The sequence below is a fragment of the Aristolochia californica genome, unplaced genomic scaffold (genome assembly GCF_029961685.1).
Source record: "Aristolochia californica isolate CCGP_79_NKW_82.1479 unplaced genomic scaffold, dmAriCali1.0.hap1 SCAF_2, whole genome shotgun sequence".
NCBI classification, from domain to species: Eukaryota; Viridiplantae; Streptophyta; class Magnoliopsida; order Piperales; family Aristolochiaceae; genus Aristolochia; species Aristolochia californica.
This window is the reverse complement of record NW_027181881.1, coordinates 3969006-3985549: the sequence shown is the minus strand read 5'-3', so window position 1 is coordinate 3985549 and position 16544 is coordinate 3969006. Positions and strand designations below refer to the sequence as shown.

Sequence of the window (16544 nt, the reverse complement as noted above, 5' to 3'; positions counted from 1 at the left end):
CCGCTCCAAATGGTACCGGTTGAAAGACTAGAGGGGTAGTTTCGTTAATGAGAAGGCTTTCAGGGGTTCTGTTTTTGCTAGCTTGCAGCAGAAAGAGAAGTCAAGCGGCGTCTATTTTGTCGTTTTGTTATAGGTTTTTCTGGAACTTACCGCCGTTAATTTCTGTGGGCCCATGGGATGTCTGATCGTGTAACCATCTTTTCACCCTCGGCAGCTGATTTATAAACGAAGCTTCGCTCCTTGCTTCCTCGTCTCTCTCGGACTCCCTGTGCGCCTCGGTTTCCTGCTTCTTCCTCCGGATTTTTATTTTCAATATTCTTACAAACATCTCCGCGTCGCTCCTCTTCCAGACCATGGGCAAAGGCGGGAAGCTCGGCAAGCTCATAAAGAAATGGCACTCCTCCAGCAAGCTCGGCCGGTCGAATTCCAGCACAATCGCCGCTAATCCTTGCGAGGACTCGTGGCACCCGGACTCGGACTCACTTGACAAGGTCCCCGGCAAACTCCAGGCCGTCTACGTCGGAAAGTCTCGCCGGAGGTACCTTATCAGCTCCGAGCTTGTCGACCACCCTCTCTTCCAGGTCCTTATGGACAGATCCTCCGGCGACAGCGAGGCGATGACGGTCGGCTGCGAGGTGGTGCTGTTTGAACACTTGCTCTGGATGCTCCAGAATGCTGATCCTCAGGCGGAATCCCTCGACGAGCTCGTCGAGTTCTACGCGTGTTGAAGGATCCCGGCGGCGTTTCGTTCGTGAAAATTGAATGTATTTATGTTACTCGAGTATATTGTATTGTAAAAGATGTAAATTTTTGAGAGTTAAGAGGTAACGGACAATAATATACCAAGTAGGAAGCGGAAAGGAAAACTCGTCGTCGACTGGGACGACGAGGAACGAGGATTAACCCATCTGTTAGGCGGCTAATCGTAGAAAAACAAGGTGGGATTATTGTAGTTAATTTTCATTTTCATGTATCTCTTCTTCCTAGACTGATTCTGTGAATTTATGATAAGCTCCATTCGTCATATTTCACTCTCTCTCTCTCTCTCTCTGTTACTCTGCCAAGAAGCTAAAAAAAACATTCAGTTCAGAGCAGAAAGCACAAAATCTGGACTGGATGTACTGATTCTCCCTTCAAGGTCTTCATTTCTCCTCTACATTGTTCCTTTCAACAACAGTGATCCCACATCCATTTCATAACCCGACAGGAAACGGGATCAGAACCCATTTCAGAGCAGGATTTCGTAAACAAAAAAAGGGTAATCTTTCTAACAAAAAACGAACCTGTTTTCAGACCTGAACTCGCAGATCAGTGCGAGCTACGGACTGTTCTACATTTGACCATCAACCCCTATTGAACCGGTTGCTGGAATCTTGCAACGTGTCATATCCGATTTCAATGCTTGCTTACTAGCGAGGGCCAGGATGATTTCACGGTTTAACCGAGCTGAACCGAACAAAAACCTTTTTCGCACGAGTAACTTGAAATCTTGTTTGGAAAGCCGAGAAGTTATTTAATTCCGTTGCCAATGATTGGGTTGTTGAAGCTCGGAAACCCTAGCTTTTTCCTGACCATCAACGCAGCAAAACATTCTGCCGTCCCAACCATCTCTTCCGTCCACGGTTGACCCATGATCGTCCACTTCAAATTACTGCGTGACTTTTGGGCCTCAACACCAGTCCAGAAAACGACAGTCGGAAACGCTAATCTTCTTTTCTTCTAATCATCACAACTTATACTATTTATCTCATTAAATATTTTGATTAAGCCTCAAACAGAAATGACGGGCTTTCCTTTTTGAACTAAGAGAGGATAGTGGGCCCCCTCTGGTTTCTTCTTGCACACTCTGGGCAATGGGCCCAGAAAAAAGGTGTCCACCTTTTATAACGAGACGTGGGTAGTTACGTCTTTCTACTCCAAAGAAGCTTGCAGACCGCGCATGTGATCCGCTGCGACAAATCCAATTTGGGCCCACTCTGCCCAGTGGTTCATTTTTTAAGATAGATTTTACCCTTATAAATTCTGTGGGTTGAGAAGTGTGAAAAAGAAAAAGGCCCGGGAAGCGTCGGGTCGGCCCACTGCAAAAGGACGATAGGAACTGACGTGTGTATGACAGGGAGGCGAAGCAATCGCAATTGTACGGTACGGATCGGCTTGGCTAGCGCGTTGGCAGAGCCAGCTGTGTGCCTGTCACAAAAAAACAAACCACGTCCGATCTTTTTCCGAAACGAAACGGAAAAACCGGGAGCTATTGCTTAACAGTTAATCCTTGGTCCTGTTTAGCTGTAGATGGGTCCGAATGTTGAGCTTTTCCAGTTTTCCTCGTCCCAAAGATGAAGATGCTTCTTGTTAGCGGAACCGACATTTACAGAGTGGATTAGTGTTTGATTGTAGATTACTTGCAGCATTAGAATCCTTGGCTTTTGTTTTTGTTCTGGTAAGAAGAACATCCAACTCATTTAGCGGCAGATTTGCTTTTGTTTGTCTCCTTTTTCTGAAAAGCACGAATCATGATTCATATAAATACCGATGTGAGATGGAGAGTAGTGCTTTTTCTTTCCTGTTCCCGAATTATTAGAGATGGGGTGAGTGTAAGCTCTGCTGGTTTTCACTGTGAATCCTTCGTTTTGATATTTATCGACGTAAGAGACATTCTCGCAAACAGTTTAAGATGAAAAGAGCCCGAAATGCAATGCTCGCTAGAACCAGTCTCAACGACATGATAAAGCTTGTTGTGATGGCCCATGTAGCCAGTTCGAAGAAAGTGAAAGGAGCTGAGGCAAGCTGTGGAAGAAGAGGCAGCAAAAATATTTCGGCCAGTTTCGCCAACGGAGCCCATGGTTTGCTGCTCGCCGGATGCGGGACAGTCACATGCAGTGTCTTTCGTCTCGTCTTGTTCGGAACCCATCAGTTTGATTTCCTTGTCTCGACGAGAAAGCTTCCCCTCGTGGGTGCGACTACCGACTCACATTGTCTCTCTCTCTCTCTCTCTCTCTAAGTCATTCCTTGGTTTGTCCGGGCCTGTCTTCATTACTACCCTCGTGGGACGAACCCACCGAATCACCTGGTCTGCCGTTGCTTCCCCTTGTCAAGGATGCGCGCACGCCGAAAGCCGGCAACTTTAGGTGGTTTTCTGGGTGATCATGGGTCGTCAGTTTCATTGTTGAGAAGGAAAGGCTTAAACGAAAACGATGCTGCATGCTTTCAACATTTGAACAGCTCCAACCAGGGGAGATTGATTGAAAGAAACGGGAAAAGATCCAAAAAAGAAAAAAAAAAAAAAACAGCAAATCTACAATTGGGTGGCGGAGGAGGGGTGCCCCCGCCGATTTTAAGCTGGCAGAATGTCAAGACTTGACTTGAGAACACGTAGAGAGAGAAGAAGGGGGACCCATGTGAAGGGGGCACGTGAAGCCATGCATGGCCAAGTGATGATGGAGCAGTACATGAGGCCCCCAGTTAAGAAGGGAAGAGGGGGGGAGGGTTGTCTTGTTGCTGATTTCGATGGGATCGTGACAAAAGATACAGACATTAAAGCATGTGTTCACATGTACATAGATTTTTAAGTTCGCGAATGCTTGTTGTCTCTCTCTCTCTCTCACTCACCAGAGAGCTTAAAGTTCAAAGATAAGTGTGGACTTAAGTCTCTCTCGCTCTTTCTCTCTCTCATGCTCACCAAAGAGCCTAAAGTTCAAAGATAAGTGTGAACTTAAGTCTCTCTCTCCCTCTCTCAAAGAGACAGATGAGTGTGACCAAAGAGTGCCTAAAGTTCAAAGATAAGTGCGAACTTAAGTCTAACCTTCTCTCTCTCTCTCTAAGAGACTCAAAAGAGAAAGATAAGTGTGACCAAAGAGTGCCTAAAGTTCGAAGATAAGTGTGACCAAAGAGTGCCGAAATTTCAAAGATGAGTGTGAACTTAAGTCTAACCTTCTTTCCTTCTTTTTCGTTTACTTTATAAACAAATATGAAACATATTGCAACTTGTGTCCCAAATGAGTCGTTGCCACATGGGAAATATTTTAGCTGATGTGACTTTTTGTCCCAAGGTGGAAAAATTGAATCTACTATAACAATTTCTTACTAAATACTAAATATTTTTTAAAAATGTAATAATAGGGTGGAGAACTCTTTTTAACATGTTATTGTTTGGGGTGGCATCAAGACGAACTTCAACATATATTTAAAATTTTTCAAAAAATACATGTCAAATAAATTGTATATAAAATTATACATATATTTTATATAAAATTGGGCATAAAGGTGACATCAAATTGAGATGAGCCCGAACCTTTCTATGTTCGAGCAGAACTTGATTTAAATATTTTGAAATCAAACTCGAGCCTAAAATTGTGATTGACCTCAAGCCTAATAATTTTAACCGAGTTCGAGCTTATTAATTTCGATAATAGATTAGAACACACCAATATTAATTTTTTTTACCCCAAATGTTGTCAAACTTATTTTGTAATTTCTGAATCTGGCCATAAATTTACTATGGCCTCCTTAGTGCCCCTGGTTGAAAATTTATATTACAGAAAAAAATAGAAATGTTTTTACTATGACACATATTTCTAAAAAAAATCTTTAAATAAAATCCTATTACTATTAGTGACTTACTAGAAAATTACAAGAAATATTTTCAAATTTTCATAGGAAAGTTAAATGGATCTCTTATTGTCTATTACAGGGAAATAAATAAAAAGTAATAATTAATCTAACATATTACTATACTTATCGATAATTTTTTAATCAAATAAAATGTCAAACACAAAATTGCTACAAAAATTGCATCATGCTAAAAATATTACAACATTAACTATCAAATACTTATTCAAAAAAATTCTATACGATTTTCTAGCCCATCTACAGGAAAATCTTACTTAAAAAAATATATAATTTTTTTAATAAGAATTTCCAATTAGAAAAATGTTTCCAAAAAACATGAGGCACTAATAATCCCTAGAAACATATTTCTACTAAAAATATATTTTTAACATTTCTTGAAAAAACCACTAATAGTCCCTAGAATCGTATTTCTACTAAAATATCTTTTCAATTTCTTTAAGAGCCATGAGGAAGGGACAACCGGAATTCAAGAAAGAGTTTTTTTTTCTTGCTTATGATCTCGCATGATGTTTTCGCATGTAGGGGGAAAATTATTTCTCCCTTACTTTGCTCTGGTTTTCCGTTGAGACAACGGGGAGGGGTTTCGCAATACCCCCCCCCCCCCCCCCCCCCCCCCCCCGACTCCCAAGCCAACTCGCGAGCTTTTGAACCGAACCATGGTTTAGTCGAGTTTGGCTTGTTAACACAAACCGGCTTTATCTGGATTTGGAACTCGATTCGAGATCTAGATAAATAGAATCAAACAGAGCCGACCTCGAGCCACTCGCGAACTGGCTCGGTTCAATGCCACCCCTAGTTATTGTTATATCTTATTCCATTATTCAACATATTTTTGTCACATTAGTATTTACTAAAATTAAGCATATATTTGATCCTTTATTGACTCATTATAAACTTTGCATTTATTGATATTACTATAATTTGTATACAATAGACATGATTATTTGAAGTTTTTTGTTTTGATGAAAATAGAACTTGTCATTTTGAACTTATTAATTAATAATAATATAATTTAAATATTAAAAATATATGAACCTAAAACCATCTAAATTTAGGTCCATATATAAAAAAAACATACACAAATGAGAAAAATCAAGTCCAAGTTGTAACACTAATATATTTATGCAAAACGAGTAACCTGTAATTGGATAATTAGATACAGAATTATTTGAATCCTGATTAAGAGCAGGTAACCGAATTTGATAGCCCGTTACTGAAACTCTTCAAACTCGTAATTTAATCTGGAAGCTTGAGTCTCAGTCAAGGAAAATAGTCTTGATGGACAACCATACACGGCCAATCCATCTGAAGAACGCTCCTAACCACCAAAAAGGGCATTTCAACACCATTATCAAACTCCACACACACACAGTAACGCTCAACTGGATGAGAAACACAATGATGTCCACAACCAAACATAAAACATCGATCACAGATCCATAAACCCGTTTAAAAGACGCAGAGCTTGAGATTCTTTCTTCTCCCTCGTTGTCATTACCTCTTCCGCTGGCAGCCTCTTCTTCTTTGATTTCTTCATGGTTTCCTTGGATGAGTTTGTGGATGGGCTCTTTCTTTGGGAGGAAGACGGTTTCTACCAGGCCTATCGCTTCCCTTTGAGCTAGTTCGACTGGGGAAGGAGGAAGGCAGTTTGCAAGGGTTTTCAAGGCAAGACAATCTTTTTCTTGAAGGGGGAATCTCAGAGAAGACGACAATTGGGATTTCTTCCTCGCAGGAGCGCAAGAAGAAGACGTGGGGAGATTAGGGGTCGACAACTTTTGTAATCCCGCTGCCATCGCAGTGAACTGTAGGGGTTTTGATTCTCTACAACGAGGCCTTCCAATTTATTGGCTGATGGGGGAGAAGGGAGTGCACTTTCCTGGCTGTTAAATCTAAAAAAACGCCTTTATCTTTTCTGCCAATCTTTTCATGGAGAACAACACAAATCGACCTGGATTCAAGTGGCTGTGCTCTTAGTGCGTTTTGGGCGACTTTTCATGGACTCGCCGTACCGTGTTTAAAAATTAAAGATTCTTTAGGGAAAAAGTATAAGGTGAGCCCCTATTATCTCAACACTGTATGCTGGTTGCAAATTAAATCTAATCGACTACAGAAAATAACTACAGGTAGAATCCAAGCCCTGGGATCAGGCAAATAAGCCTCTTTTAATCAAAATATTACATTTGTTAATGTAGATTGTCGACTGAAACGACCAAATAGTATAGCTGTGAGGAGAGTGACGGTGAATTAGGACAATGCCTATGCAACATGGACCAAGCAGAAAAGTAATAGAAATAAGGATAAGGATCAACTTGTCCATTGACTGAAAAACACAAGGTTGGAACTGAAGAGCTCAACATAGAGAGGTTGAAAGAAGGAAACCCACGATCTTATTAACATGGAGGGTTTTTCCTGAAAGATTGAACCCGTTGAATCTGCCTGTTTCATCTATGCAACTCAGACAGCTTGCACGAGGCAGGAATTGTCACCGTTTCCTCCAAAATGGACATGGCATGCACCGCATCAAAATACCTGAAACAGACCTCTTTAGGGTGTCTAGTTTGAGCTTTCTATAACTGCAAATAGGACGAGCTCTAGTTTGTCTGTTTCCATGGTGGAAGGAGTTTAAAAAGAGATTAACCAAATTTGAAGAAGCATTGCCAACTCTGATCTTATTCTACCCAGAAAACTGCTCTCTTCCTCTTAACCTTTTCGATATGACACAGGACTAGAGATAAAAAACAGTACCTGTAAATACAAGGAATATTAGAAGTAAGAAGCTTACAACAGAGTAGCTCTGCCTTGACAGAGTCAATTTTAAATGAAGTTATGGTAGTGCTTTTTGATTAAGCGCTCCTGGTTACTGGCCGCCATATGTCAAGTAACAACCCAAAAATGGATGGTCAATTGAAACCACTCCAAAAAGCACACAACGAAGGAAAGAAAGAACCTTGAATCAACAAAATAGTACCTAGAAAATGAAAGAAACAATATACACGTTCATATTTACAAGAGCATAAACAACCGGTGGAAAAACAAATATGAAAACTTTCAGAGACTCTTCAAGTTAAGTCTCTTCCCACCCAAAAACATGTTTCTCTGATCTCCTCGACAGAGCTGCCTAAACGTTAGTTTCACTGATCTCAATCATATCCAAAAAGATTATTTGCACATTCAAGATCATGCATTGCTTTGGGTTACTCAAGCAATCCCAGTATTTGTATAGCTTCAAAAATATGTGTTGAATTTCTGAAAAACAAATAATTCACTGACTTGTAGTACAATGAACCTCTATTTATAATAAAATAAACAAATATAATCTAATTACAATTAAACTACTCATGTCCCAGTAACACCTAAAGTCAAATACTAAAAGATTAAGTCATAACACAATTAAATAATTGTACATAAACAAAAGACTAAAATAACTAAAACACCTTTTAACTCAAACACTTTTGTGAGACATCCTTCCATGAGACTCCTCTCTTAGACTCCACTATATTAATTTTGGTTCTGTGAAGCTTCTTGTTGTGACAGTCATGTAAGACTTCTATATCTGATTTTTAACACTCCCCCTCAAGTTGGAGTTTATAACTTCAGCTTGAAAAAAAAAAAATTTGGTTTTCAATCTTCTTTGGCTAAAAAAATTCTTCATATTTTTCCCCCTTTAGTGAATATTTTGGTCACATAAAAATTATCACAACATGTGGAATAAAATATCTCTTTCTTATACTTCGTCTATTTCTCCCCCTCAAGCTAGGGACAAAAAAGACATAGACACCTAGCTAGACAAAACACAATATGGGAGAAGAAAATTATTCTTAGCTATATGATAAAGTTCTATACACTAGTAAAAAAAGTCCTAGTTTGAAACACTCCACTCAATTTCAAATACAAAAAAAACTACCAAACTTTAGGGCACAACAAAGAGATTATACACTTTTTAATAGTTGCTCAAACACAAATCACCTCATAGGTGAAGAATAAAAGACTCGACTCAAGTTGGATGTTGGGCATACTCATATACTTTTTAGGTAGTGGGTCTATGCATTGCTCTGAAGTGATGAAAACACAAGATGATACTAAAAAAAAACTAGAGGAAAACAAATTTAACCGAAAAGAGGCAACTATACAACACTCATAATGAATCTAGAATGTCACATTTTTTTTTGAAAAACTAGGGGAAACTACAATAGTAGAACTGAAATAACTTAACAAAATTTAACCAAGTAGAACTTCTGGGTGGTGACCACAATTTTTTGGAGATGGCAATGCGGATGATACACAACCAAGTAACAAAAACATAAAAATTGAAAACAACATCCAAATAGGATATTGCATACCTTGAATGAGCACATCTTCGAGTGATTAAGTCTGACCAAAACTCTCTGATTTAGAAGAGAAATTTTTTTAAAAAACACAGACTCTAGGAGGAAAGAAAACTCAATTCATTTCAATGCATGGAGAGGTAATAAGAGATAATAGGATAATGAGAGATTTTTGGGAGAACTGACATTTGATACTTTTGCTATCGATATCTCCCAAAATATAGATCAGAATCACAAATGGATTAGTTCTTAAGAAACTAGATTCAAAGAGCTTTAATTTGATGCCCAATTTGATATAAAAAAATTTGTTCTTGAATTTGTTAAGACCACTTGATTTTTTTTGCATGACTCTTGTCAACTCCAATGAAAATATCTCCTTACATATAGATCAGATTGATATGAAAATTGCTCCTTCTGAAACTAGATTTCAATATCTTTAATTAAAGTATAATATTTCTTAATGAAATATACTTCTTTTAAGAGAAAGAATCTGATACATTTTGGACACTGCAATCTGGCAAAACTGAGAACTCTTTCTTCTTCGGCCAGCATGACCATTGACTCTTTCGATATTGATATGTTCGTCTAGAAAACTCAAATTGAGAATTGGTTTTATGAGTTAGAAAATAGACTTACACATCTTTCGTTTGACATATAACTTTCCATATAAAGTCTCATTCTTGATGGTATAAAACGGCTAAAAAATTGAAGGTTTTTTGCTGTTGTTTGAATATCTGTTGCTATTTGACATTTGTTGCTTCAAATATCAAATTCTCTTTGTAGAAAACTCTGATTGCCAAACTTATGTTTGAGTAGGAAAGTAGACTCAAAGATCTTTCCATCAATGTACAATTTGCAATATGAAAAATTCAATATGAAGGTGCGAACACCAAAGAAACAACGAATATTGGGCTAGAAAAGGGAAAAAAAGGTAGAATACGAACCTAAACTACTAGAGATGATAAATTAGAAAAATATTATATTATCTTTGTGGGTTGACCAAGTCAACTAACAGAACCTGCTCTGATACCCTATTAGATTTATGGAAAAGAGAACTAATTCACTGACTTTTTGTAATTTGAATACAACAAGCCACCATTTATAATAGAGGAAACAAGTAGAGTCCAATTACAATTAAACTAACTATGTCCCAATTACGCCCAAAGTCAAATACTAAAAGATAAGTTCTAACACAATTAAACATTTCTATTTAAACAAAACACAATTAAACAACTGAATATAAATAGAAGACTGAAATAATTAAAACACCTTTTAACTGAAACACTTTTGTGAGACATCCTTCTATAAGACTCTTCCTAGACTCTACTATATTAATTCTAGCTTTGTGAGGCTTTTTGCTGTGAGAGTTATGTACGACTCTTCCATACCTGCTCTTCAACAATATGTATTGCTTCACATAGCCCAAATAGTTACAACCTATACAAGAAAAAAGTAGGGACAAAAAAATCTTTCCTTTGGGCAAAATGGGAATAGCAGTCCACTAATATACCCAACCTTCGCCAAATTAGACTTTGGCAAGGCATAGCAATAAAGGCCACTGATTCCATGAGAACAAAAGTAGAAAACATGTAAAGACTGATTCCATGAGAACAAAAGTAGAAAACATGTAAAGACTGATTCCATGAGAACAAAAGTAGAAAACATGAAAAGAATCAATTGAGAAGAAAAAGCATACCATTCATATTCTTCTTTGAGCCACATGGGCATATGGCATTCCAGCTCAGTTGCCTGCTCTTTGCCAAATTTGATCCAGCAAGATCTAATGGTGTTGAGCCCACCAGCTTTTGCAGCTACAAAATGAAAATGAGACTTCAAATTACAACCAAGGGGGATAGATAACGTCAGTAAGGTAGCTCTCTAAAATCACAATCTTAATGAGCTCCACCCGACAGAACAAGTATGACTGTAATGGTGAAGGACACTGATACGGTCACATGCAATAATCTGTTACTTTAACCTCTTATTCCATGGCAAACAGATGACATAACCATTCAATTTAAAGCAGAAACAATAGGAAAATCCTTATTGAGTGCACAAGTAGGTCTTGAAATTTGCAGGTCATACTCAAAGACTAAGGACCTTTGCTCCATTCAGCTAAGCATCTAAAGTTTCTGATGGTGGTAGAGAATTACATGAAAGCCTTCTCCATAATATATGGTGCATCACAAGTAAGGATGGAAGATTTAAGCAGGCCCAAGGAATTTGCTTTTCTCATTAATGCAAAAAGCAAAAGCAGAAATAGAAAATTTAGAGTAAGCCCTCTATTCTAAGTAATCTGTGTAAGGAATTATTGCAATTTAAAAGGGCAGAATCAGGAGTTTATTGAGAAAGATACTGTATAACTCTTTCATGTCCATCTCTATTTTATTTTTTCGTTTGATTCCCCTTTAAAGATTTGGAACAGAAGGGAAGATACTATATAGAATACAAAATTTTGAAGAGCCAAGGCCCTGAGGCAGCACAGGTACTCCTAGGTCTGTCTGCATCTATTTTCTGACTAAGAGTGTACCTCAGTCCAGGTCTTTGGCAGTGGTTTCCCTTCTTTCTTCAAAATTTCAAGTTTCTTCATTGCCTGCTTTACATATGTGAATTTCGCCAATGCATTTTCAACATCAGCTTGGTACAGTTACACTCTTTGGCAGCAATTTGTTTCTGCCTTATTTGGATGCTCTACAAGAAAACAGCAATACTTCATGCGGATCTCAAGTTGGACATGCCAATAAAATGTCAGGATAGTAACTAGTATCAAAATGGTACTAAATCAGTTGATTTCGTTATAGATTTGTGTACATTATGCAGATACTCAAGTGATGAATTCCTTTTTATTTATGCATTTCTAAATTGTGTAACTTATTAGATAAAAGAAAGAAGAGGTACAAGAGAGTGATTAGGCAGGATCAAAATGTGACCTCCTCAACCAAACGAATTCAAACAGCAAGAAAAGACAAATCATTATGAAGACAAGAAGAAAAATCCTATGACAAAGTGTTCACAAGATACTTCTTGCACATTTAGGAATGTGAGTTTTCAGAAGATGGGAACAGTTCTAACATAAGTCTTGAACATCGTTTCACAATAACGACAAGCCGCAGAAGGCTCATTGAGGCTTCTATCCAACTTGTTCCGATTGATGAGTCCCCCCCCTACTACTCCAAGTATGAAAAAAATGAAGAACATAGTCTATGTTTGTCAAAAACACCACAAATTGAATATGTATCCTTTCACGATCAAATGATTTCCCCCTTATGCCTGTTCCTTGATGGAAGAATCCTGATTATAAAGGAAAAAGAATGATGAGAAGTTAAAAGAAGAAATTATGAGCTGGAGGTGGAAGGTGATTTTCAGTTGTCATCAGTTGGACTTCACGCAAAAAGGAAAAACAAGCACTTATAACTCCTTCACAATAAGTAGTTCTCTAAGCAATGCCTTGTTGTCAGGACCTACCTTCCTATAAACCCATCATGGCCCTAGAGGTCTCAACGTAAATGTTTTGTACTTTTAATGTACATGCTCGTGTCTTTGGGTTCTTTATACATTTCCCCTTTTTTTTTTTAAGTGGCGAGTTGAATATGATTGAAGGGAAAGAGTACAATGGGCACTCCCCACATGAGGGGAGGACCAAAGAATTTCCCCTTTTAATACACAAAAAATCATATTAATGATTTAAAAAGAGAAAAAGAAGATAAACAGGGCGATGAAGTAAGAACAGTCGCAACTGTTCCTTCAACAAGAAATTAGAGACTGACCTCTCCAGTGGGATCCAGTGCTCCATGACATCGAATTACATCTTCTTGCTTCTTCAAGGCTTTTTGAATGTAGCATCGCTGCTTCGACCAACAATAAAGTTCTTAAAGGATCCAACAGTTTTTGCCTTTTTCAACTCATCTGCGTATTCTGATACAGAGAGACAAGAAAAGTAAGAATATGCAACAAATGACCGGTCTAACACCAATACTATCCACCCGAAGGGCCTGCCAAGAATTGCCCTGGATCACACTGCAATAAGACGAGAGTTTCTGATATATGACAACGAACTACAGCACAATGCATCTTCCTATTGACCCATCTATTGTTGTTATCAGATATTATGCTGAACAATTTCTCAATTCGGAAATCATCTTGGGCCATCCTAGAAGCCCTACTCGGTGGAATGTCCATTTCGACTAAAAAAAATGAAGAGAAGGATTTCTGATGAATAGTTTCCATCTCGAAAGTTAGATACGTCACCCCTACAGATAATTCTATATTTGGCATAACTCTCGCAAAATGCTTTATTTCAACCACCAGAAGAAAAGTTGGGAGTGTTGTTGTTGTTTCTTTTAAGTTCTACCAATGGCATACACTAAACAGCTAGAGTTCCAAATAGCTAACTTTCGCCATTCGAAGAAAGCACTTACTAAGGACTCTGTAAAGACTTCGGGGTTCGATTCTGCGGACGGCTTTTTCCCGGTAAAAACCCCTTTGATATTGTCCACCCAAGTTGAGCCCAGAGAGACGGTCGAGGAAATTGATAGTGAACGACATGAATCCGCAGCAATAAAAATGGGAGGGAAGTTTCTCCGACTGATTCTACAGAGTCTATGGGCCATTTCTTGTTCCTACTCCATTTTACGACCAGTGTTGATAGTGGAGCAGCTGGGCTCATGCAAATAGCTTCCGTTCAAGTACTTTAGGGTTATATATCTGCCCTTTGCTTCATAAAGTCAGTAAACCTCGTAATTAGTTTAATAAATATAGTTTTAAAATAAAATTTTAAAAAGTAGGATACATTTTTAAAATTAAGAATCTAATTTAAATTAAATTTAAATTTTATAAAATATAAGAAAGTATAAAAAATACATAAAGTTAGTGTTAAAGGTGTAGTATAAATATTTTATATTTTTAAAATATCAATTTATTGTAAAATAAATGAGGAAAAATAAAAATAAAAAATATATATAAAGATACATAAATAATATATAATAATAAAATTACATAGATATTTGAATTTTATATATATTTAAACAAAGTATTAACTATAGAATGGAGACATACCACTTATGTGCCCATGCAAATCACCTTTATTTGAAAATAATGTAGCTCTATTCCTTTTAACTATGATTAACTTAATTAAATAAATTAGTTCTAGGTTAAATAAATTTAATTAATTTTATCACCTTTTATCTACCTTGGTTACCATCTCTAATGTGTAGACGTATAAATTTTACTAAATATGACTAATTAGAACCATCCATTAACTTCAAAATGCTTTAAAACCTAAGAATAAAATTTTAAATAGAAAACACTCAAAAACCTCACAAAAGTCTTATAAACTATGTTGCTTCTATCTTCAACATCCCCTCCTATTGACACAAAAGAAAATAAAAGAAAACAGAGAGAAAAATTTATTCTGTTGTTTGGCAGCAGAAAATCATTGGGCGGAAAGAAAATCACTTTCTCTTAGTTAATAAATTTTCTCTCACAAAATGACGGGAGAAAAGAAAAGAAATAGAACTTGAAAGAAAATTTTAATCATCAAAATTTAAAATATTACTAATTTTATTTTGTTTTTCATTTTCCACGTGTATCCAAATAAGAGAAACTACATTTCTCTCTCATTTTCTTTTCTTAAATCTATTTAATTAAATATTTATTTTCCAAAATTATTATCTATTTATTTTATAAAATGTCTTAACTTATAAAAATATTTAAATCGATAATGAAATGGGTTATTTAAATTATAATTTTTTAAAACAATTATTATAAAAAATATTTATTATTATTATTATAAATAAAAAAGTAATGAAACGTGTACCAACAAATAAGATTTTAAAACCTAATTTAAAAAAAAAAATTACAAAAGAACTTAAATAAAAAAAAAAATGGGAGCAAAAAATTCATGCTGATGTGGCATGGCGTTGACGTGAAAGTCTATGTGATTGATGATGTGGCAATTTGATGACATGGAATAAGCTCCTTTAGGTGATAATGTGGCATGATGATATGGCAACATGTGGTGGTTAAAGTTGATGTGTCATGTTAGACTTTACACTGGGCAGTTGATCGGTCAAAGTTGGGTATTTTTACACTGATGGACCTGCTTTGGTCATCAGTTTTCATGAATACACCCAATTTTTGCATTTGAAACCCTGGAAACTGCATAAAGATTTACCAAATAAAACAATAAAAGTTCTTGGTACCTCTGAACCAAACACATCTTATTTGAACGCTGAATATATAGAACCAACTGGCCCAGGTGAACAAGTCTTAGTTCATCAGGAGCATCTGGTACAGTGGCAAATTCTGACTAAAAAGGAGTTAAACTGGTTAGTCTAGTCTTCTAAACCTAATCGAGTTGAAACTACTAGATCATTATATAGATGCATGCAGGCAACGAAATACTACTAGGTGTCACTGTTCACTGCTTAAATGCGACTAACTAGTAACTGCACAGAAGAGCTCCAGATCTTCGTCTTGGTCAAAGAGTTCGAACTGTGGATGCCAGTAAAGGGTGAACGTATAACATCAAAAAAACCCACTAAGAATCCTAATCCCGGGAGAGTTCAGTTGCATCCTTGATCATAGGAATGAGGGAGCCCCTGAGATGGAGAGTCATGACCTGCTCCGTGGTGCCCACGAGTTGGCCGTTGATGAAGACGACCGGCACAGGCGGAGTCCGACCTTCCAGAAGCTTGATGAGCGCCGTCTCCATCTCCTTTCCGTTGGGATCCTCGTCCAGTTCGTGAATCGACGGATTAGCTCCCAGCTCGATGAACAGCCTTTTCATTACATGGCACATGCAGCAAGACGTCGTGCTGAAAATCAGCACTGGATATGTCGAAGCCAATGACTTCACCCTCTCCATCTTCCCTACGCAGAAACGACGGAGACAAAGCTCTTCTCTCTGGGAGGTAACAATTACAGAAACAAAGTCAACCTGCTTCTCTCTTTTGATTTTCTTTTTCTGATCTACAGCAATTGTGGCGGCCGCGATCTAGGGCCGCCAATCAGGAACGGAAAGCCTACCAGACTTAATTTGTAGGATCTTGAAGGACTTGCTCTCGTGGAAGAAGAGAGTTGCTTTGGAGGCGATAAACTTGAGCTCGCCATATGACTCATTTATACGCATATGGAAGGTGGAGCGGAATGACTTTTCGCAGTGCAATATGTATAAAATAACGGTGTTGCTTCGATATTTACATGTGTCGTTGTCATTTATGCACTCTTCTTCGATTGTGACCAAGAAAAAGCTTCCTATTCGATTAAAAAGGAATTCCGGCAAGTTGTTGGAGATAACATCCAGTCTCCACCAAACCCTGCTCAGGAGAATCTCCGCACGAACCCAAATAACTAGAAAAATGCTGCATGTTGCACGGCAGATGAGCAGTGATCTAATTCAAGAAGAATCCAGAGCCATCTCGGAATCCGGTCTCTGATCGAGGGGTGCACAAGTGTGTTTCCCAATCATTCATGGAAAAGAAAATTGGAGTTTACCAAAAGTGTAAATGGAATAAAGGCGGTTCAGCCGGGAACGCCCTGAATCGCAGACTCGTGAATCATATGAAAGTAAAAAATTGAGAAAGAAGAATACGG

General features: G+C 37.5%; 2 protein-coding genes and 1 long non-coding RNA gene across 4 annotated transcripts; 1 reads left to right on the top strand and 2 right to left on the bottom strand.

Moving 5' to 3' along the window:
* The first annotated feature begins 268 nt into the window (after positions 1–268).
* LOC137956995 (auxin-responsive protein SAUR76-like) lies at positions 269–1024 on the top strand. The gene has a single exon (XM_068804687.1). It carries the CDS (start codon positions 354–356, stop codon positions 726–728), a length of 375 nt encoding a protein of 124 aa, XP_068660788.1. The 5' UTR covers positions 269–353; the 3' UTR covers positions 729–1024.
* A 5814-nt stretch (positions 1025–6838) lies between these two features.
* LOC137957256 (uncharacterized) lies at positions 6839–13602 on the bottom strand. 2 transcript variants are annotated; one of them, XR_011113327.1, is made up of 5 exons: positions 13370–13602; positions 12719–12866; positions 11482–11642; positions 10648–10762; positions 6839–7371 (listed from the first exon to the last, which is right to left on the bottom strand). It is a non-coding gene; the product is annotated as an uncharacterized lncRNA (long non-coding RNA). The 2 variants fall into 2 exon arrangements; XR_011113328.1 differs by lacking the exon at positions 11482–11642.
* A 1641-nt stretch (positions 13603–15243) lies between these two features.
* On the bottom strand, positions 15244–15982 carry LOC137957261 (putative glutaredoxin-C14). Its single transcript, XM_068805015.1, has one exon. It carries the CDS (start codon positions 15814–15816, stop codon positions 15499–15501), a length of 318 nt encoding a protein of 105 aa, XP_068661116.1. The 5' UTR covers positions 15817–15982; the 3' UTR covers positions 15244–15498.
* Positions 15983–16544: the final 562 nt, after the last annotated feature.